General features: G+C 42.2%; 1 protein-coding gene across 6 annotated transcripts in view; it reads left to right on the plus strand.

The window, feature by feature from the left end:
* SLC36A1 (solute carrier family 36 member 1) overlaps positions 1-23,486 on the plus strand; it is a 61,965-nt gene that overhangs the window by 8,955 nt on the left and 29,524 nt on the right. For 5 of the 6 annotated variants that reach the window (XM_003404611.4, XM_064278472.1, XM_023550801.2 and 2 more), the window contains exons 2-7: positions 10,151-10,295; positions 15,672-15,762; positions 16,945-17,033; positions 17,460-17,555; positions 19,479-19,563; positions 19,949-20,167. In XM_003404611.4, coding sequence (XP_003404659.1) covers positions 10,156-10,295; positions 15,672-15,762; positions 16,945-17,033; positions 17,460-17,555; positions 19,479-19,563; positions 19,949-20,167 — 720 coding nt within the window. In that variant the 5' untranslated portion in view covers positions 10,151-10,155. Of the gene's footprint in view, positions 1-10,150; positions 10,296-15,671; positions 15,763-16,944; positions 17,034-17,459; positions 17,556-18,937; positions 18,988-19,478; positions 19,564-19,948; positions 20,168-23,486 lie in introns of those variants that run through there. The other variant, XM_010591984.3, reaches the window with a different exon arrangement.

Below are 23,486 nucleotides of genomic sequence, written 5' to 3' on the forward strand. Positions count from 1 at the left end.
TCACAGATTGGCTAGAAACTGTGATCCTACATTTTGAATTGCCTTTCTTAACAATCATTGGTATAGGTTTCAGTCAGGAGGGTCTTCATTTGTCCAACAAGTTTCTGTTTGTTAAATGTTAATAGAAAAAGATAAAAGTGGAAAGTCTTTTGTGTTCTGGCTTATGTGAAAAGTTCTCTAAAAGATATTTTCCAAGATTATTCCATCTGTTGTCTTTATGCCTCAGGGCCCAGTTGATGTATCCTTGTGAGCCTTTGTGGGCCTTTGTGAGCCCAGCTCCAGCTGGGTCACATTCCCTATGCTCAAGGACAGGGAATAATGACTCCAGTATTATTTCCTAAATTACCTTTAAAACTTTAAACTGTTCACTCAGCCTTTCCCTGTGGTAGCTCAAAGAGCTTAGAATTGCCTCTGTCTATTTTAAAGCTTGTTATAAGGAAGAGAGATTCCATTTATTTTGGAATGTTCCAGAGGCTACAAGTAGGACCAGTGAATACAAGTGCCATAAAGGGAGTGGCTTTGGGGTGAGTGAAAGAACTTTCAAAGAATTAGTGCTCTCCAACACTGGAATGCAGAACATGGAGCTCCTTGCCATTGGAGGTAATTGTCACTGGACAATATTAGCGATGTGTAGATGAAATTGTTATGCTGGGTAGAGGGTTAAATGTTTCAGCTTTCTTCTAAGTGAGAGGTTTTGTGAAATTCTAGTGACTGGACTTGTTATGGAAACCCTGGTGGCGTAGTGGCTAAGAGTTCTGCTGCTAACCCAAAGGTCTGCAGTTGGAATCCACCAGGCGCTCCTTGGAAAACCCTATGGGGCAGTTCTGTAGGGTCCTATAGCATACCTATGAGTTGGAATCAACTTGATGGCAATGGGTTTTAGACTTGTTATTATGTGTAATTTGCCGTCTGGAGTAGATGTTCGCTTTTGTGAATGCCTTATTTTTTCCCCTTGCCTCAGGTAACTGCTGAGATGTTAATTACTCCCGCTTTTTCTTTCTTTTTTTCTGCCCCCACTTTCCTAATGTATTAAATGTTTGATACCTCTGCAAGGGTCAGATGCTGAGGAGTCGCTCCGTTGAATGGTACCTTTCTTTTTTCCGCTCTGAGCTGGCACAAGGCTCTAGAAGTAGGGTGAGTGAGTGGGCGTTCTGTTCCTACTTTCGCTGGCCTGGTCCTGATAACCCCCTCCAGGAGTGTGTAACTGAGCAACACCACTAATGCCTGGACTAGCTTTTCTCTTTTTCCCATAGAGGAGACTTGCACTGACCTCAGCAGACCTTGCAGGAATCCTGCACCTCCCTCCCTGCTCTGGTTAAGCCTTACTTCTAGGTCTGAGCACACAAAGGTAACCTCTTGTTAGCAGGTGTGGGGTCCAGTGGATGGGACATTCCAAATGTGCCAAAATAGAAACCACATGATGGTGCATTTGATGCTGTCCCTCCCTTATTCCCAAAATATTCCTCTTCGAAGCCTTGACACCCAGGACTGCTGCTTAATGACCCTCTCTCTAGTAGGAAAGGCTCCTCTCTGCTTCCCCTTTCCCACAAGTCTGGGAATCTGTCTTTGTGGGTTAATGGGATACTCATGGCACTTAGATCATCATTTGCAAGTTAGGGAACCAGCTCAGCTCTCCAGAGTATTAAATGGAGAAAGTACTGCAGAGCTTTATTTGTACAGTGAACTTTCTATCTTCCTGTCTTTCAACTTCTCTATAGTAATAATCCCAATTGCTGCCATTAATTTAGTGCCTATTATGTGTCAAGTGCTGGATTACTAATCAAAAGGTTGGCATTTCAAACCTACCCAGAGGTGCCTTGGAAGAAAGGCCTGGCAATCTTCCAAAAGGTCGTAGCCTGGAAAACTCTATGGAGCACTTCTGCTCTGCACACGTGGGGTCACCCTGAGTTGAAATTGACTCGATGGCAACTAACAACAACAACAAATGTGCCAGTGAACATATTTAACATTTATTCATCTTTTCCTCTTTTTGACAACAGTGTACCATTGGTGTTGTTAATGCCATCTCTGATGAAGAAATTAAGGCAAAGAGAGATTAAGTAATTTGTTCAGGTCATATAACTAAACTCCTTTACAGAATTATTCCTGCCTCAGGGCCTGGGTCCACTTTTGTTCTTGGGGAATTTTAGGGAGTGTAGATAATTTGTGGGCTGGTCTGGGAAACTGGTATACTGGATTCAATCTCAGATCTTGTTTAACAGGTTGGGACTGTGGATGAATTAACCTCTCTGTTTAGGGAAACCCTGGTGGCGTAGTAGTTAAGAGCTATACCTGCTAGCCGAAAGATGGGCAGCTTGAATCCACTAGGTGCTCCCTGGGGACCCTTTGTCCTATAGGGTTGCTATGACAGTGGCAGTAGGTTTGGTTTTTTTTTGTGTGTGTGAGGGCCTTGATTTTCTTACCTTCGAGTGGGATCTTAGAGCTTGATCTTCTATGAAGTCATGCCTGGTGTTAACATTTACTGATTTTTATGATTGTGGGTAAAAAGTGAGCATATTTGCCTATTCAGCTTCTCCTCAGTGACCCTGCTGAAGTCAGGTGCTGTCTTATGACTGCCCTCACACCAGACTCTCAGGCATGGGGCTCTGTTTATGGAATGAAGCTCTGTTCTGCAGTCATTTAGATGGAGTCCCATCTGGTACTGTTTTAAAAACAAATCGTGTAGAAGTCAGACGTTTTCCTTTCATTTCCCTCCTAGTGCACCACCCATAGCACAGTTTGTGAAATCCAACCCAATGTAATTGCTTCAGGATAATGGGTGGCACTTTTAGTTTGCAAGTGAGTAAACTCTGATAGGAGGTGAGGCCTGAGGTGCACCCATTATGTTAAGATTGTATTTTTGTTGTTGTTGTTGTTATTGTGCTTTATATAAATATAGCTGTAATCCGGATCACCTGAGAAACTGGTTAAAAATAAAATTCATAGTCTTCAGGGATTGGGCCCAGGAAACTGTATTTAACAAGTTCCCAGGGTGTCTGTATGCAGCCAGCCCAGGATTTCCTAAATCCCTGGTGGAGCCAACCAGCCTACGGCACCCCTCACAATGCTCATCTAGTCTTTGAACCCTTTTCATGAGGGAACCCCCAGAGGCAGCACTTTGGATACATCTGATTCCGAGATTTCAGCACAGTGTAAGGAAGAATTTTCTATCCTGAGGACTTCTGGTTGATTTGCCATGCTTTGACCTCCTGTTTCCATACGATAACTTTTTATATGTTTAAAAGCCACTCTTAAAAGTGTTGTTTAGACATCTAAGTCAATCGGCATAATAAAATCTATTAAGAAAACATTCTGCGTCCCACCTTGAAGAATGGCGTCTGGGGTCTTAAATGCTAGCAAGCAGCCATCTGGTCTCAGCCCACCTGGATCCAAGGAGAATGAAGAACACCAAGGGTACAAGATAATTACAAGCCCAAGAGACAGAAAGGGCCACATAAACCAGAGACTACATCATCCTGAGACCAGAAGAACTAGATGGTGCCTGGCTACAACCGATGACTGCCCTGACAGGGAACACAATAGAGAACCCCTGAGGGAGCAGGAGAGCAGTGGGATGCAGACACAAATTCTTATAAAAAGACCAGACTTAATGGTCTGGCTGAGACTGGAAGGACCCCAGTGGTCATGGCCACCAGACCTTCTGTTGGCCCAGGACAGGAACCATTCCCGAAGCCAGCTCTTCAGACATGGATTGGACTGGACAATGGGTTGGAGAGAGATGCTGATGAGGAGTGAGCTACTTGCATCAGGTGGACACTTGAGACTATGCTGGCATCTCCTGCCTGGAGGGGAGATGAGAGGGTAGAGGGGGTTAGAAGCTGGTGAAATGGACATGAAAAGAGAGAGTGGAGGGAGGGAGCGGGCTGTCTTATTAGGGGGAGAGTAATTGGGAGTATGTAGCAAGGTGTATATAAGTTTTTATGTGAGAGACTGACTTGATTTGTAAGCTTTCACTTAAAGCACAATAAAAATTATTTAAAAAAAAATGTTTAGCTTTTGGCAATGAAGCTAAATAACACTTCAACCACCACCTCTCCCTCCCCCCACTCCTTTTCCCTCCCCTGACCTTCCCATATAACCCAAAAGAGACCCCTAAACACCTATAAATGGCTTCTTTTTGCCTGGTTGGAGTTGACATTGCTCATTCTTCTAAACCTGGGATAGAAGTCAATTAGTAGCTGCAGACAAGTTCTCTTAGTAATACACTTGTCTTAGTCTCCTTAAATAGCTATTTTGACAACATTTTAGTGTTTTCAAAAGTAAGCTAATATGAGTGTGGTAGGCAGGAAAAGGTACTCTTAAAAGTTTTTATTGTTATCAGTAGTCAGTGCTGGAAGTTAAAGGAATGTAAAGTAAAACGAATACAAGAGAGCCTATCTAAAAGAGCATCTGATCTAAAAGAACAGAAATAATAAAGTCTAAACTGGCAGGGCTTTGAAGAAACAGTCGTGTTCATATATTGCTAGTGACACTGGAGATTAGTTCAATCTGTTCATATGGGAAGAACCCCCATAAAAATGAGCCTTTCTATTGACGTAGCTCTACTCCAAGGATACGACTCAAAAATTAAAAACTATTTGTATAAATTATTTTTAGTCGTGATATAAAATAGTTATTTAAATAAAAAGAAGAAGAAATAAAGAAAAACCCAGACACCCAAAATCCAACAACTGGGAGCTAGTAGAACAAATTATGGTATGAGGGTAAATCAAAAAGTATTACCACAAAGTCATAAACCCACCCAGTGCTGTCAAGTCGATTCCGACTCATAGTGACTATAAAGTCATAAGAACCTCTATTAAACAAAAATATCAAAATGTGAAGCTATTGTTTCTTGACATATCCTCCATCTAGGTCTATACACTTCTGAAGGTGGTGTTTTCCATCTCTCTAATCCTCTCCTGATGAATCGTATGTACCCTCTTTGATTTATACCATGTCAGAATGACAGTTTTGGCATCCTCGAGGGACTCAACTCATGTTCCCTTTAAATGTTTTTTTGAGTCTTGAGATTAAAAAAAAAAGTCTCAAGGGGCAAGATCAGGGTTGTAGGGTAGGTGGGGTAAGGTTTCCCAATGAAATTCTTGTAGAACAGCCATTGCTGCCCTTGGGAAGAATGAGCAGGTACATTGTTGTGATGGAAAAAAATTTCTCCGTGCAACTTTCCCAGCCTCTTCCTCACCAATGCAGTTTTCAGTTTTCTTAAAACTTCTTCATAATAAGGCCCTGTGATCATCCTGTGTCTTTCAAGAAGATCTATTAAGATTACCCATTTGAAATCCCCAAAAAAGTCACTGTAACCTTCTGAGTGGCTGGCCTTCCCTCTCTTGGCTCATCTTTGAGGTCTTCCTGACCTTCCTTAAAATGCTTCATCCATCTAAAAACTGTTGCTTTATGTGGAGCAGCATTCCCATAAACTTGTTGCAAAGCTTCAATGATTGGGAAAGATGTCCACTTGAGTTTTGTTAAAAATTTGATATCAACCCTTACCTCAAAATTGTTTTTTTTTTTCATGGCACAAAAAGTATCCTTTTTTTTTTCTTTTTTTTTAAGGCACCCGAAGGAGACTAAGGCAAGTGTATTACTGAGACCTTGTCTGCAGCTATCCACTGATCGCAGAGACATGTTTAAACACGTTTTGTTTGGAATAAGCCCATATATGTGTGAACTGGAACACTAGTGGCAATACTTACCCTCGTGTATTAATAAAATGATGAGCCCCTGGATGGTGCAAACAGTTAACACCCTTGGCTGCTAACCAAAAGATTGGAGGTTTGAGTCTACCCAGAGATGTCTGAAAAGAAAAGCCTGGTGATCTACTTTCTAAAAATCAGTCACTGAAAACGCTATGGAGCACAGCTCTTGTCTGATGCACATGGGTCGCCATGTGTCAAAATTGACTCGATGGCAATTTTTTTTCTTAATATAGTGGTGGACTGTTACATTGTATGAGGCTCTGGTGGCGCAGTGGTTAAGAGCTCAGGCTGCTAACCAGAAGGTCAGCAGTTCAAATCTACCAGCAGCTCCTTGGAAACCCTAGGGGGCAGTTGTACTCTGTCCTGTAGGGCAGCTACAAGTCAGAATCAACTTGACAGCAACCGGTTTGGTTTGGTTTTTTATTATGTTGTAATTAAACACCGGTGTGTATGCTGTGTACATTCAAGGACTAGATTTGAAATAAGTGGAAAGAGTAACACTTACAATGTATATGAGAATGCTGATAACTAAAAAAAAAGTTTATATAAGGAAAAAGAAGAAAATTTATCAAGGTTATACACGTAGTTGATATTTCAATGCATTTTGGTTGAAGGTACACTTGAAGAATTTTTTTTCTTTCTTTTTTTTTTTTTTTTTGGTCACCAAACACAGTTTTTTCACTTAGAAGTTCATTTTTATGGGTCCACACATCTTATGGAGATTTTAACTTTGTATTGATGGGCCACACATTATAGTACCCAAAAACCAAACCCACTGCCGTGGAGTTAATTCCAACCCATAGCAACCCTGCATATAGTATAAACTCTGTTAATTGTCCCCAGTAACCTGAAAGACAGGCTTGCCTTCTACTCTTGCACATTCCACCCCTCATTCTGACAGTTAATGGGTACTATCTAAATCTCCCACAGGACAGGGTACTGGCAATTGCAGCAATAGAAATGGGAACCGGGATTTATCAAAGGGAGCCCAGAGGCAGGTGGCCACTGGAGGTAGCACTACACGGGGGACAGCTAGAGAGCAAGAGCAGGAGGCCTTGGTTACCAGAGGGACCCATAGAAAGAACTTCAGGGAATGGCTGTGCCCCCTTGTCCGTTGCCTGAATCCCTATATAATACTTTGAGAAAAGGCTTCTGCTTTGACATTTCAAGGGATGAGGAACACACTGTCCCAGGAGCCATCTGTTCCATTTGGACAACTCTCTTTGACATAAAGTTTCTCCTTATGTCTAACCAAAGGTCTGTCTCCCTTTCCACCTACTGATCCTAGCTCTGACTGATCTTTGAGGCCTCATCCAACAAATGTAATACATATGACAGCTTTTAGAGACAGTTTTTATACCTCCCAAGTTGCTGGCCTTCTAGGTTGAACCTTCTCAACACTTCCAGACAGTCCTCATTTATTTGGTCCCTGGCATCCTCCTGATCCTGGTGCTGACCTTGGCTATCCCAGCTTTTCATTATCTCCTTTATAGTGTGCTGCCTGGAATAGAATACAATGTATAGCAAAACCAAACAGTGCTGTTGTCTACCTGGATTCTCTCTCTTCCTAAGGGAACCTAGAATTGCATTATGTTCGCTTATTTGGCATCTATTATTATATCATGACTACTGTTGAGCTTATCACCAACCAAAACCCTTAAGTGGTGTTCTTTCTTTTTTTTCCCAACATGCATGCTGTTGCTAAGCCATGTCTGGCACATCCTGCCGTTGTTTACTGGACTTTATTTAGATCTACAGATTTCAGCTTCTTTTCGAACAGTTTTCTTATTGATAGTCTGCTTTAAGAGTGGGCAGCTCTGTCTTTATACACACATAAAGAGGCCTCTTTATAGTGTTTGAAATAAATTGAGCATCTGTAGCAAGTAAGCTACAGAGTGGTTTCTTGGTTGATGGGGAGGGACTTAGGAAGGGTGCCATTGCTGTATCTGTCCCGTCTCCCTCAGTAGGACACAGGATTCTCCCAGAAAGCTGTAGTTTTCAGATGTTTTTCACATGTTGGAAGAAACTAGAAAATAGCTATACTGTTTGCATAAATAATTACATTTATTGATTTCTGGAATATTAGAGGTACAGAGGAGCTGAGAGAGATTTTAGTCCACCTCCCCCCCCCGCTTTGTAAACATTTGGAAACCAAGGCCCTAGACAAATAAAGAAAATTGTCTAAAGTTATTAAGCAAACTAGTGATAGAGGCAGGCTTAGAACCCAGGCTCCTGACATACACAGAAACTCAAAGCCTGAGTATCAAGAGACTTTCACTGCTTATATTAAGATACTTCATAGATCACCGTTTAGGAAGCAGTGAGTTTCTGATGATAGGAAATTTGGCAACAATTATGGGTGATGGAAGGAGCCCTGGTGAGGCAAATGGTTAAGTGCTTGGCTGCTAACCTAAAGGTTGGAGGTTCAGACCCACTTAGCGGCTCCTCAGGAGAAAGACCTGGCTATCTGCTTCTATAAAGATTACGGGCACAAAGGCTTTATGGGGCAGTTATCTGTTGTGTGGGGTCACTATGAGCAAAAATTGACTTGACAGCATCGGACAGTAACAATATGAGGGATGGTTACACAACATGATTAATGTAACTGACTTCGCTAAGCCGTACGCCTGAAAAATGTAGGCTTTTATACCAACAGCAACAAAAAGACACTATAGATTTTTTTCTGCCCTTGTTATGAGTTTAATTGCCCCAGAGCTAGATGGTATCCTTGAATTCCTCTAGCATGTGAGTAAACGAAGCCTTCTTAGATTTTTAGCCAAGTGAAGCTAGGCAGGATCCTCCCTGGGATTAGCAGCCCCTTTACTAGCTTTCTGCCAAGCGCTTTCCTTGTGAAATTGTTTGGGGTCCTTCCTACATTACAGGTGCAGAGAGACAGAGAATGAGATCACTTCTGGATCTCTCAGGTGCCAGGGTGGGGCCAATTCCCAGAAGAGTCCCCCAGGGGCTGTGGGGGACACTTAGATATCAGGGCAGCACTGGGTGTTGTGGGCGCGGGTTGGAAACGCTGTCTCCTCACCTGGTGTCCGAAGTGGCACATCAGACTCAGAGTGGGTGTCCACCTGTGTGCAGAGGAGAGCCCAGTAGAGGTGAGCAGCTGTGCCAGCCTGCTCAGCGGCAGAAGGGTTCTTATCTTTAATTTTTAATGTTAATGTACCTTTTTTTCCTCACTTCATTGCAGACTTTTGGAGGACAAGAAGATGAGTCTTTGCATTTTTATATTCCCTCATAGCACCTGGCACTGTATTCAGTAAACATTTGCAGATTCAGGCAGGCAGTTGGGAGATACCTTCTGTTTTTGCTTTGCTTCTACCTAGGTGTAGCAGGGAGGATCACTTCATCGGATTGGGGGCTGATTGTAAAGTGAGGGCTTTGGAATGACCTCTGAGGTCTCTTCTAGCACTGGTTTCTAGGATTCTAGCTTGATTTGAGGGCCTATATGGCTCCCAAAATGAATCATTATTGTGTACTTAGGGAAGTCATTGTTTTTTCTTTAGTAGCGTTATTGCAAAACTCTACCCAGGGGACACCACCTTCACCATCCCTTCCCTAAGACACAGCAGGAAGGGCCTCTTCTTTCACCATGTTTAAAACATAAGCCAGTCAGTAAGAGTGAAAAGGAAGGAGGGGTGTGGAGGGAGACATGAGCAAGGGTCAGTGGAAGCCCTGCTCATGCTCCTGGTCTTCTTCAGAGCTGCTGTGAGCTGCCATCTCTCACTACTCAGTTGGTTGGAAGAGAAGATTCCTAGGGTCAGGGGATTAGCCTCACTGGTAGCTCCAAATGGTAAAGGAGAGGCCTGAGGTCATGGCGGAGAGAAAGAAAGAGTCATTGGTGGCTCTGGTACCCAGTGGGAGTTTAGCCAAGCAGAACTGAGTGATCCAAAGAGGATTTCTTTAATACAACAAGGCTCTGTAATGAATGCAGGGGGGAAAGAGGGTACAATGAAGAATATTCAGGCCCCTGTCCTCTGAGAGCTTACTCTTGGGAAAGATGGATGTATATGAAAATCTGACCCTTGTCCAAAGTCCAGGAAATTAGCTCAGCAGAAGGAATACTAACCCCAACCTAAGGAATAGGGAAGGTTTTCTGGAAACGCCCATCTGTGTCTTCCCCACTTCTTCCAAGCAGTGCCTCACCCCTGCTCTGTCTAGGCGTGTTGTGGCAAATACAGACATGAGCGGGGCACTGAATGGGAAGGTTGGGAGGCAGAAGCCCGTGAGCTCAGCCCGCCCACGTGTACTTTGCACCTTTTCCATTGTCCTCGGTACCAGGCGCTCTTGCTGCACTTAATCCATAGTGCAGCTGTCACTGTGAGCAACTGTGGCAATGGCTGCTCCAGCCCCAGAGCCCACCCCAGACTTGGAGCTAAAGGTCCCAGTAGCTGGAGACCTTAAGGCTGACCCTGTCCCTCCAGCTACCATGTCCACGCAGCGGCTTCGGAACGAGGACTATCACGACTACAGCTCCACTGACGTGAGCCCAGAGGAGAGCCCGTCCGAAGGCCTGAGCAACTTCTCCTCAGGTTCCTACCAGCGTTTTGGGGAAAGCAATGGCACAACGTAAGTCACTGTTATCTTTTACCATCTTGGGGGACTAAAGTTCTTAAGCTCTGTACTAGTAATGCAGTTTCTCTTGGAGTTATTTTTCCTCTCCTGTTTCATTAATTCCCCATTTTACAGATGGAAGTAAGATAGGAAGAGATTGGGTGAGTGACAATGCTGAGATTTGAGCTTCTTGCCTGCCACTCTTTTGTCTGTTTCTTATTTTCTGTTTGTTTCAGCAGTGTTGGTCTCAGAAGGGTGGTACTGAGTAAGAGCCTGGACTTGAGAAAAGCTTCTAGAGAGGACATTCTCTTAATTTAGAACAATGTTCTAGAAGCCCAGATACCATGCCTAATTAGAAGTCTCCTTTGCAAAATCTGCCACAGACTTTGGTCCCTATCACCAAACAACCATTTTGAGTAGTTGAAGAAGTGGGGAGAGGGAGGAAGAGTTTCTCCCGCACTTAAAAGATTCAAGGGGTGGATAGAGAAGAGGAGATCTGCTTAGCCTTCCATAATGAGGGCCTACATCTTATCCCTGGGAACTGAATCCCAGGACTCATCTGGGCTGGGCTTTCTCTGAGCTTCAAATGTAAGATAAAATTGAGGACTCTACTCAATCTATGCTATGTCTGGTCTTACCATTGCATTAGAAGCTTCAGAGGAGGGTTTTCTACCCCACCAAGTTTCCCAGCTATCCCCTGCCCCCAGCCTCAGCAGACCCCAGAAATGTTCTCTGGATCCCAGCATCCCATCTTTTGCAGCTCTTTCATTCATTCCTCAAGCTTAACTGTCAACCCTTCTGTGTTCCCATGTGGGCTGAATATGACTTACTAAGAAATCCTTTCATTCTTAGACTTATTCTGTCCTCTTTGACTGCCCGAGGGAATATTTTCTTGAAAATGAAAGAAGTGAATCTGTCCCTTTAAGAAAATCAATAATATTATTTGCCCATAATAAAATTTGAGCTTTCAAGCGAAAATTAGAAAAAAAATTTGTATCCAGCACTGAGAGCTTCCCTGTACTTACAGAGTTCTCTGATGAGATCAGTGGTGATATTAATGAATGTGATTTTTTTTTTTTTCATATTATATGATGATAAGTATCAGCATTCGGAACATCTCCATAGTGGAACCAGTATTTTCCAAATGACCAGTGTATGACATTAGAAAATCGTGTGTGGGTAAAAGATCCATTAAAATGCAAGATGACCAATGAATTTTAATGTAACAGAGTACGAAAAGTTCAGATTCTGTATTATATCCAACTGTTAAGAAACTACTGTCTGTTGAGTTTGGTGTAGTATCAAAGAGAAATTACAATCATTGTCCAAAAGGCTATTAAAATACTTCCTTTTCCAACTCTGGAACCTTGGTGGCGCAGTGGTTAAGAGCTACGGCTGCCAGTCGAAAGGTCAGAGGTTTGAATCCACCAACCACTCCTTGGAAACCCTATGGGGCAGTTCTGCTGTGTCCTAAAAGATCTCTTATGAGTCTGAATTGACTCGATGGCAACAGGTTTGGATTTGTTTTTTTCCAACTAGATGTGTACGTGAGGACAAATTTTCTTCATATATGCTAAACATATCACAACAGATTGAATGCAGAAGCAGATAATCCAGCTGTCTTCTGCATTTAAGGGATTTGCAAAAAAGTAAAATAGTATTATTCCTTCTCATGTTTTCTTTTTTCAGAAAATAGAGTCATTTTTCATAAAATATCTGTTATTTATATTAACATAATTGATTTGTTATTTTTAATTAATTTTTTTAATGTAGTATATGTATCAGCAGATATAATTCACATAAATAAAAGCTGTTTGAGGCCCTCAATAATTTTTAAGTGTTTAAAGAGATCTTGAGACAAAAAAGTATAAGAACTACTGACCTGGAGCATAAAAGCAACTGTAGGGGTTTGCTGGCTCTACCTATCACACCCCCTTCCTTTTCAGAAGGATAGTCCATCCATTAGTTAAGACTTTGCAATCTGTAAAAATGGCTTGGTGGAGGCATCTGACCTCCACTAATTTCACGAGGGAGGAGAACCAAGAACAGCCCAAGGCTGATTCCTATGAGGCGTAGGTCAGACACGCCTCCTCTCTCCTCCATCTTTACCAATCTGACACAAACCATCCCCACCACAGCACTCTCTACTTCTCTGCTGAGTTTGATAATTCATTACAATGGCCACACAGAACTCATAGACAATACTCACAATTATGTGGTTTATTAGGGAAGTAACTGCTTACAATTCAGGTTCAGGAACACTCAGGATACAGTCCTTATGCCTACAGGACACCTTTCTCTAGCCCCTCGGTCTCTGCCCTGCTCAGGCAAGTGTTAGAAAACTCTTTTAGCTCTGCCAATTAGTACTCTGAGGCACCCCACTCCACCCAGTAAGCCCTGGCCCTAAGGCACTCAGCCTTCTCACTCTGTGGCCTGGGAAGCCCACTGTGCCGTTTCCTGCTGATCTCTCCTGCCGCTATTTCTCTGCCGCTCCTTCTCTCCATTTTCGGTATTACAGCTCTCTCTGTTAGTCTTCTGGTTCCAGGAGCTTCTTAGTGTAGTGGTGCCTAGTTCAAAGGAGGCACTACGCTCCTGGCTCTTCTTCCATGGTGGTGGTGAGATCCTCTCTTCTTGCCTCAGGGATGGCTCATTTTTAAGCCATAATTACCTTATTTGCATAGTCCCATTGAATTACTTGGGTGGGAATTACAAGACTATGCTGAGAAAGACTATATAAAAGTGATCCATTGCACTGCACAATCCTTGCAGTTGATTTTGTGATTCTCATACATTTTGGGTGATCCTAACTTGGAATGATCAATTGAAAAGAGTAATTTTGGCCCATTGCCTAGAGTCCTGGTGTTTTGGAGCAGCAGGGACTATGGAGATTGTCTTCTCCTAGTCCAATCCCCTCACTTTACAGGTGAGACAACAGGCCCAGAGAAAGGAAGGGAATTGTCATATGGATTTAGTAGTAGAGCCAAGGCTAGAGGGACCTGCTTTCCCTCTAAACCCAGCTCAGAGTCATTTTGGGAGGCCTCTGATAGACAGGTAGGTTTGGCACTATGTTTACCTTTGCCCTTAAGTGGATTAAACATTTGCTATGACAGACATTGGATAGGCCATTGTACTGCCCAATATTGCTTGGCCACTGGCTGCTGATAATGAAAGTCGCCCCTGGACCCTCAAGGACCTCAGGCTGTTTCCTCAAAATAGTCCGAGAGAGCATTCAATGTCTTCTTGTCTAGATTGAAAGTGGCCTCCTTGATCTTTCCTGAAAAGATTAGGGATAGTAAGAAGGTCAAGAGATTTTTTTCCTGCAAGTCAAAGGAGAAAGACTACTGAAAGTAAAATTCCTTTCCAGAGGAGCAAATGGGTCTTATTTATAGCCTTTGTAAGTAATAAGTGTCATTTGCTTTCAGTTTCTATTGAATTCCAGACTTGAAGAGATGCGTGTAAGCGTCAGTTGGAAAGGATTTAGGTTATTTGTGCAGAAGAAATTGTAGACAGTGCCAGGGCCCAAATCTTGAGTGAGTCTCTGATTGGGAGCAAAGTGATACTGTATTTTACCCATTTTATATCTTCCTGGAGGTAACAAAGAATAGAAAATGCTGACGATGGGACCACTTCTCTGCTGTCAATGCTTTGATGGGTTCCTGTCCCTGCAAGAAAAGATGGAAACTCCTTGCCTGCCCACCTTGAGGCAGGCAGCCTCAGAGCCCAACCTTCTAAGAGACACCTGCTCTGGCTTATCTTCCTAACTGCACAGAGTAGGCCACACATTGTTCTGAAATTGTCCTTGACAAGATAAACACAAAACAGGCCATAGATGGCCTCAACCGGTTTTAGCAGGTTTTCAACACTATCTTGGCATTTTAAGTGACCTATTAGCTCATTAAGTGAAAAATACATATAATCGCCCCACCTCTGGGTGGAGACTTAACATACTAATGAAGGAAAATTGGCCTCTTCCTCCATCCCAGAGAATAGAACCCTTGTCTAAAGAAAATGCCGAGTCATCCCTAAGCTCTGAGCACCAGTGTGAAGGTCAATCCTGAATATTCATGATGGATTTGCATTTCCTTGTCTGCTCTATGTAAAAGCCCACTTCCTCAACCTGCCTGTGAGCAGTCTGGGGGACAGCAGCCCTGATTGCTCCTTTCCTTGCGCAACAAAATAAGGGCGCCTTTCTTCTTTCCCACCTTGGCCTCTTGTTTATTGGCTGTAACAAGTCACACCAAGCAGAACCTAGGGTTTCCACCCAGCAACAACCTGAGCACCCACTAAACCAAGTGTTCTTCCTTACTTATGCCCCACGTTTCTCTCTAGGCTTTTATTACCAGGTCCTCCCATTATCTGGGATCTCTTCCCCATCCTGCTGGGCCCAGCTCTGGTCTCTTCTACTGGTCTCTCCTCCACTCTAAAGGCTCACCTGCCTCCCTTCTCCCTGGGCACTGTATCTGGGCTTTTCTTAAGACAGGGATCTTTTTACCTTGTGTGGTTACTAATGTGTCTGCTGTGTTTTCCTTGTGCCATTATTAATTTCTAGAGACCCATGTCTTATTCGTACTTATGCCCACCATTGCAGTTAACACAGTGTTTTATGCATGGGAGAGAGTATTTATTGAATGAATAGGTGAATGTGAAAACGTGTGGGGCTTCACAGTTGTGGCTTGGGGAACACAGTGTGTACAAATAGGTGAAAGAAAAATCTGTCCTCAAGACAGAAGAAGGGTATATGAGATTACTGTCTGCAGAGGGCTTTTCCAAGCCTGAGGCTCTATGGCATTTGATTTTTTTTTTTTAATACAACGTGCCCCAGGGACTTCTGGCCCATTGTGATAGTGTGTGACTGCTGCTTTGTTCACTTTGCATAAAACTTTCTGTTACAGGGTTTGGGGGCTTGATGTTTTATTTCCCCTGTTCTCTCACACCTGCGCTGGCACTTCATAGTTAGGTTTGTCGTCCTCTGTTGAAGTTTGAATCTGAGTCTTTGCAGTGGTCAGTTACGTGGTTAGAACCAAGTCCAGCTATGCTAGGAAAGTACAGAGTGCCTAAGAGAGCCCCATTGTCCCTCTGGACTAATCCCCCAAGAGGGAAGGGGCTCTTGGAGATGCCACATGGAGCAGAGGCTTATAGCACGGTTTTTAAGAGAGTGGGCTCCGGGGTCACGCACTCTGCCTGGCTTTGAAACCTGGCTCAGCTGTTTAGTAGGTGTATGACCTTGAGCAAATTGCTTCCTCATACATAAAATGAAATTAATCCTATATCAACCCTAAGGGGTTGTGGAAATTAAATGAGATAACATATATAAGCACAATGCTAAGTGCTTAATAAAGGTTAGCTGTTATTATTGTTAACAGTCTCTTGTCTAACTTCTTTCCACCTCAGATGGTTCCAGACCTTGATCCACCTGTTAAAAGGCAATATTGGCACAGGACTCCTGGGGCTGCCTCTGGCGGTGAAAAATGCAGGCATCTTGGTAAGGGTCTTTATCAGTGAAGGAAAGTGTAGTGACAAATTTTACAAGATAGTTTTTTTTTTTTTTTTAATTAAACCTGTTGCTGCCAAGTCAATTCTGACTCATAGCGACCCTATAGGACAAAGTACAACTGCCCCACAGTTTCCAAGGAGCATCTGGTGGATTCGAACTGCCAACCTTTTGTTTAGCAGCCATAGTTAACCACTATACCACCAGTGTTTCTTTTTTTTTTTTTAATACAGCTGAGAAAAAGCAAAATTCAGACATTCATTCATCTGAAGATATTTCTTGAAGGCCTCCTATGTGCCTGGCACTGTTCTAGACTCTTAGAATATCTATCCATGAACAAAACAATGAGTCCCACCATCATAGAGCTTATGTCATGCAGGGAGAATGCATTTCAAATGACTCAAGCAGCTTCCATCAATGATATTAACTAATGTTTTAGTAACAGAAGTCTGTCTACTTTCTACACAGTGCTTCCAGGCTTCATCCCTAAATGGCCAACTCTGAGAATCTTCTTTTTATGGTTGACTCCTGATAATACTGCCCATCTAGAGCCATTCAGGTTCCTTTTCGACTGGGAGATAGCTCAAAGATATGAACAGTCCTTAGCCAAGCACTGTCTTTGTTGATCTAGCATTGCTTTAAAGATAACATTCCCCCTTCCTTCCCACACCCCTCACCCTGCTCTTCTTCCCGAGAGTCGCAGGAGCCTTCCATGCTGCTGATTGGCAGCACAGTCCCGGAACAGGCTTATCTTTAAGTAATGCCCAGGTTCTGATAGTGCCCATCTCACAGAGCTAATCAAGACCACATTTCACTTTCCAGTGCTGTGCCAGAAGGAGCCCTCGGGGCGCAATGGCTAAGCACTTGGCTCTAACCAAAAGTTCGGGGGTTTAAACCCACCAGCTACTCTGCAGAAAAAGACCTGGTGATCTGCTTCTGTAAACATTACAGCCTGGGAAACCCCCTGGGGCAGCTGTACTCTGTCACATGGGGTTGCTATGAACCAAAAATCGACTCAGCGGCACCTAACAATGACAATGCTATGCCAGAAATTCTGTCTCTTAGAAAATGTCTTTGTTGCATTTATTAATCAGTTACAAATTCGGTCTCCTTGGGCTCACTTCTAATTCTGCCTGCCTGTCTCTCCCCCTTTTCCTCAACACCCGCCCCCAGGTGGGTCCCCTCAGCCTGCTGCTGATAGGCATCGTGGCTGTGCACTGCATGGGTATCCTGGTGAAATGTGCCCACCACTTCTGCCACAGGTGAGAGTCCTTTGAGCCGCCTTTCCAGTGACAAGTTGTCCTTCTGGATTCAGTCACCAACACTGAAAGTGACCATTTATGCAGCTCACTCTTAAATTCTGCCCACTGGCTGAAGATGGCTGCTCGTTATTGTAGCACTACCTACCTCTCCCTGGTTATTTCTGTCTTTTTTCGGCTTATTGATATCTGTTAAAGTCTGGAACATAGAGACCATGTTCTAATTTTGTGTGCCTTGTAAAACTTACCCCCATTGAAATGATTCTACCAGATGGTTGTTAGTTATAAAGAAAGTAACTGTCCTATTGACATAAAACTTCAGGTCTTTGAAAGTGTTAGACACAGCACTCAGAGTGGTATCTCCAATTTATTCTGTCGTTGTCGTTGTCTGACCTGCATACTCTCCCTCTCTCCTTCCCCTTCTCCCAGACTGAACAAACCCTTTGTGGACTATGGGGATACAGTGATGTATGGACTAGAATCCAGCCCCAGCTCCTGGCTCCGGAACCATGCCCACTGGGGAAGGTAACTGGTTTCCTCTTTTATTTAGGCTGGACCTTCCATTGTGGAGGCCTTCAAATAGGAAGGTAAGATGTGCAAAAGTGTGTAAGTAATAGTGGAAAATGCATTGTTTGGGTCAGTGGACTTGCGTTCTAGCTCAGCTCTGCTGAGGATAAGCTGCGTGAGGCTGTTTCCTCATCAATGAAATGCGGGGCCTGGCCTAGAAAATCTCTAAAGGCTGTTTAGCTGCAACAGTCTCTGACCAGTTATTATATTTCATTCATTTATTCAACAAATATTTTTAAGCTGTCTGTCATACATGGCATAAAACAACTCTAGGTTTAGGGAGGGGGACATTCCCTGAGGTAAAATATTCATTCCCGCCCTCCAAGGGCTTGTAGTCTGTGTAAGGATAAAGCTGCGTGGGAGCCAGAAAACAATACAATAGATCAGTGAGAGTGTATACCAACAGGAAGAAAGTACCAGGAGATAGAGATGCCTCCTAGGCTCTTAGAGCAGGAGGACCCTTAAAGGTTACGTTGTCCAACTGTGCCAGATGAGAAGCGCACATGACAGGTGCTTTAAGGGCGGGGCCTCTGAGCAAGAGAAGGAAAGGCTTCAAGGAGAAGTTGAGGTGAACTGGAACAAGATAGAGAGATGAGTTTGTTAGGTAACGTGACATTTCAGGAGGTGGGGAGTATGTGGAAATTTCTTCTGTGGTAATTTTTCAGATGCCTGGAGGAAAATATTCTAGTTATTGTTTTCTATTCGAGAAAATGGTATATTTACTTATAAAGAATATCATCAAGAGTTAAATCTTCTTTTTTTTTAATTGAACCACATTAAAACTATGTTTTCTAAAGTTCTTTTTGTGCTTGTAGAGGATATTTTTACCTTCGCTCGTAGCCAGCTTCATCTTGATGCAGGTTACATAATTCTTTTGGCAAAATTATTTTCTGTGACTGGGAGAAGCCAGACTGATCAGTTGGTTAATTGATCCATCCTCCCTTACTTGCCCCCCTCCATCCCTACCCTTCTTCCTTTTCTTCTTTCCCCTCTCCCTCCTTCCTTTCCTCCTTTCCACCCTTTAGTAAAATGTGATTGTAGTTAAAAAAAAAAAAATGCAAACAAGGTAGAAGGACATAAAGTGAAAGTAAATACCAGCACAGTTGTATGTGTATCTTTTTGGAACTTTCTGTACATAAAGAAACATACATAAGTTCTTAATTTTTTTCACACAAATTGACCATACTGTACATACTGTTTTGAGACTTGTTTTTTCTCCTTATGTGTCTTAGACATTCTTCTCTATCAGCACATATAGATTTAATTTATTCTTTTTAACTGCTGTATAATGTTGCGTTTAAGAATGGTCTTTAATAATTTTCCTTTTGATGACCCTTTAGGTTGTTACCAGCTGTTGTTATAACAGTACTTCAACCAGCAATCTGTTTTGGTACATCTGTTTCTGTGTACTTTTGTGAGAGTAGGTTGACTCTTGGATCCCAGTTACAGAGACAGCGAAGGGGTCCACTTCCGGATCTTTTACATGGAGGGCTCCCTGTAGCTTTGGAAAAATAAGTGAGATGGGATAGGTGGGCAGGGGGGTAGGGAGGAGGCCAAGGGGCTAGGGAGTGGTCCTGGTGTTTGTGCTATGGTCTGCTTATCCCAATCTTGGGATTCCCTGAACCTCACGAACATTCTAGATAAGGAGCCAGGAAGGGGTCTTTGGAACCACACAGATAGTGTCTCCTTCACTTTTCTCTAAAAGCTCCAGACTGGTGGCACCTAGCACAATTTCTCATCTACCAGGGCATGCTTATCCTTGTCACCTGGTGAGAAGGGTCTTTGATGACTTGGGAAAAAGCACTGTTATAGACACTTATCTCTCTGGAAGTCTTGCCTTTAATGTAATGATCTTCGTGTTCCTTCCTTCTCCATCTCCAGGCATGTTGTGGACTTCTTCCTGATTATCACTCAGCTGGGATTCTGCTGCGTGTATTTTGTATTCCTGGCTGACAACTTTAAACAGGTAGGGCCCTGGTAGAAAAAGAGAATGGCAAGAGATGAGTGGAATTGCTGTTTAGAATTCCCATTTAGGCCAACAGAAGAGTTAAGATTTTAATACTTTATATAAAACAATGTCTTTTGCTCGATCCTCATCTGAAGACCTAGGACTAAGCAAAATCTCAAGCTATCTTGTCCATCCTCCTGTCTTTAGGTAGGATACAGTCCAACTCAACTCAGACAGTTGGTTTGCTAATAATACTCACGAAGATCTCCAAAGAAAGTTCACTCACCAGAGACTTCTATGAGCCTTACTCCACACACCAGGGCCTCCATTCCGGAACCTCTTCCAGTGGGTGGCTCACTAGCCTTTGTTGTTTAAGAGGCTTTTCCTCTTTTCCTTACTGTAGGTGATAGAAGCAGCAAACGGGACCACCAACAACTGCCACAACAATGAGACAGCGATTCTGACACCCACCATGGACTCACGACTCTACATGCTCAGCCTCCTGCCCTTTCTGGTGCTGTTGGTTTTCATCAGGAACCTCCGAGCCCTGTCTGTCTTCTCCCTGTTGGCCAACATCACCATGCTGGTCAGCCTGGTCATGATCTACCAGTTCATTGTGCAGGTAGGAGCCCAGGTTCTTCCCCGGCCTCCGTTCAATAATCAAAGGAACAAACAAAACAATCAGAATGTAAGTAGGTATATATTCCTTGTGTGTTAAATATTTAGGCTAAGATTTCTCCATCTTGGCACTATTGACATTTGGGCTAGATAAGTCTTTCTTGTGGAGCCTATCCTGTGTATTGTAGGATGTTTAGCAGCATCCCTGGTCTCTACCCATTAGATGCCTGTAGCATACTCCACCAACTGTGACTACCAAAAGCATCTCCAGACATTCCCAAGTGTTCCCTGAGGGGAAAAATCACCCCCATTGAGATCACTGATTTAGACATTTTTCTGATTAAGTAGTTAATGCACGGTTGTTGTATAAACTTGGAAAATAGAGAAAAAATATTAAGATGAAAATAAAAATCAGAGAGAAATTATTAAGATAAAAATCAACTTTTCTTACCTATATTCAGATAAAGTAATTTTTTACCAACTCCAGTTTTATATTTATTTGTAAAAATTATAAATGCAGTTATTGGTCACCCTTCCCTTAGCCCATGTGGACAGGCAGGTCTGTGGGGTAGCATACAGAAAGGATATTTGCATATGGAGGAGTAGAAGACTTGACTGAGAAAAATGTGCCTTTAAGCACTGGTTATTTGTGGAAAAGACAATGTTTTTGGTCAAGATTTGAAAAAAGAGTGAGAGCAGAAGCAAAAAAGCATAACTTTATAAAAAAGGTACTTAAATCTGATTACCTAAATAATCCATAAATAACCAGTTGCTGTCGAGTCAGTTCCAACTCCAGGCCAGAGTAGAACTGTGCTCCTTAAGTGTTTTCAGTGGAGCACAGTTCTACTCAGATTTTTTTGGAAGTAGATCACCAGGCCTTTCTTTGAAGGCACCTCTGGGTAGACTTGAACTTCCAGCCTTGCAGTTAGCAGCTGGGCATGTTAACTGTACCACCCAGGGATTCCAATTCATAAATACATACTCATTAAAATATATACAACCCAAGTACCTCTTGAATACCACGCTCTCAAGTGGAGTCTCCTCCTCTCAGTAACCATTATGTCTGATTGGTCTATCTGCTTCCAGACTGTGTGAATGCATTTACACACTATGTGAGTGTAGAGAGAAATATACAGTTTGTTTTGTGTGTTTTTGACATAGCTTTTTTTACTGTTGTTGTTCTATGCATTGCTCATCTACCTTGCTTTTTATCCTGACAGTGCCTTCCATGTTGACCTCCTGGCTCTATCATATTCTTTTTAATTGCTGTATAGTATTACAGTGTCAGGACATTTACAATTTTTAGTATTATTTCAGTATTATGACAGTAGGTATTCTTATAAATTCTTCCTTGTAGACATGTATAAATACTTCTCTAAGATATTTATCTAGAAGTGAAATTGCCAATGAGCATACACTTCTGAACATTTTATATTCCTAAGTTGCTTTTTCCAAAAGCTATCCATCCATTTTCTATGTACCCCCTCTCCCGGTATGTACGAGTGTCCATTTTCTTGCCGTAGCCAACACTGGGTATAGTGATTGGTTTCATTCAAGTCACTCTGACAGGTGAGCAGTTCCTCATTTCCACACAGCCTGCTTTGCAGCGACCCAGTTACTTGCTGATGTGGTTTCCAGGAGAACAGTGGGTCATTTCCTGTACTGAGGAAATGATATAATGAATTTAAATTAGCATTGTACTCAGTGATCATTTACTGATTTTTCCTTATCATGCTAAGTCAGATGGGTGGCAGATATTGACTCTTCTTTTGCATGAGTGTTTTTAAAAGCATAAAATAATCAACCAACTTAACCTCATAGACATATACAGAACACTGCACCCAACAGCAGGTAAATATACCTTCTTTTCCAACACACATGGAACATTCTCCAGAATAGACCACATATTAGGCCACAAAGCAAGCCTTAACAGAATCTGAAGCAAAGAAATATTACAAAGCATCTTTTCTGACCATAAAGCCATAAAAGTAGAAATCAATAACAGAAAAAGCAAGGAAAAAAAAAAATCAAACACATGGAAACTAAACAACACCTTGCTAAAAAACTATTGGGTTATGGAGGAAGTTAAGGATGGAATAAAGAAATTCACAGAATCGAATGAGAATGAAAACACATCCTACCAGAGCCTTTGGGACACAACAAAAGCAATGCTGAGAGGTCAATTTATAGCAATAAATGCGCACATCCAAAAGGAAGAAAGGGCCAAAATCAAAGTATTAACCCTACAACTTGAACAAATAGAAAGAGAACAAGCAGCAAAAGAAGTCCTCAGGCACCAGAAGAAAGCCAATAATAAAAATTAGAGCAGAATTAAATGAAATAGAGAATAGAGAAACAATTGAAAGAGTTAACAAGACCAAAAGCTGGCTCTTTGAAAAGATTAACAAAATCAATAAACCATTGGCCAAACTGACAAAGGAAAAACAGGAGAGGAAGCAAATAACCCGAATAAGAATGAGAAGGGTGGTATCACAACAGACCCAACTGAAATTAAAAGAATCATAAGAGAATACTATGAAAAATCGTACTCTAACAAATTTGAAAACCTAGAGGAAATGGACAAATTTCTAGAAACACACTGACTACCTAAACTAACACAAACAGAGGTAGAAGAACTAAATGAACCTTTAACAAAAGAAGAGATTTAAAAGGTAATTTAAAAACTCTCAACAAAAAAAGCCCTGGCCCTGACAGCTTCACTGGAGAATTCTACCAAACTGTCAGAGAAAAGTTAACACCACTACTATTAAAGGTATTTCAGAGCATAGAAGAGGATGGAATATTCCCAAACTCATTCTGTGAAGCCAGCATAACCCTGATACCAAAACCAGATAAAGACACCACAAAAAAAGAGAATTACAGACCAATATCCCTCATGAACTTAGACGCAAAAATTCTCAACAAAATTCTAGCCAATAGAATTCAACAACATATGAAAATAATAATTCATCATGACGAAGTGGGATTCATACCAGGTATGCAGAGATGGTTCAACATTAGAAAAACAGTCAGTGTAGTCAGTCACATAAATAAAACAAAAAACAAGAACCACATGATCTTATAAATTGATGCAGAAAAGGCATTTGGCAAAGTTCAACACCGATTCATGATAAAAAAACTCTCAGCAAATAGGAATAGAAGGGAAATTCAATGTCATAAAGGACATTTATATAAAGCTAACAGCCAGCATCATCCTCAATGGAGAGAGTCTGAAAACATTCCGCTTGAGAACGGGAACCAGGCAAGGATGCCCTTGATCACCACTCTTATTCAACATTGTGCTAGAGTTCCTAGCCAGAGCA

The sequence above is a fragment of the Loxodonta africana genome, chromosome 2, assembly GCF_030014295.1.
Source record: "Loxodonta africana isolate mLoxAfr1 chromosome 2, mLoxAfr1.hap2, whole genome shotgun sequence".
NCBI lineage: Eukaryota > Metazoa > Chordata > Mammalia > Proboscidea > Elephantidae > Loxodonta > Loxodonta africana.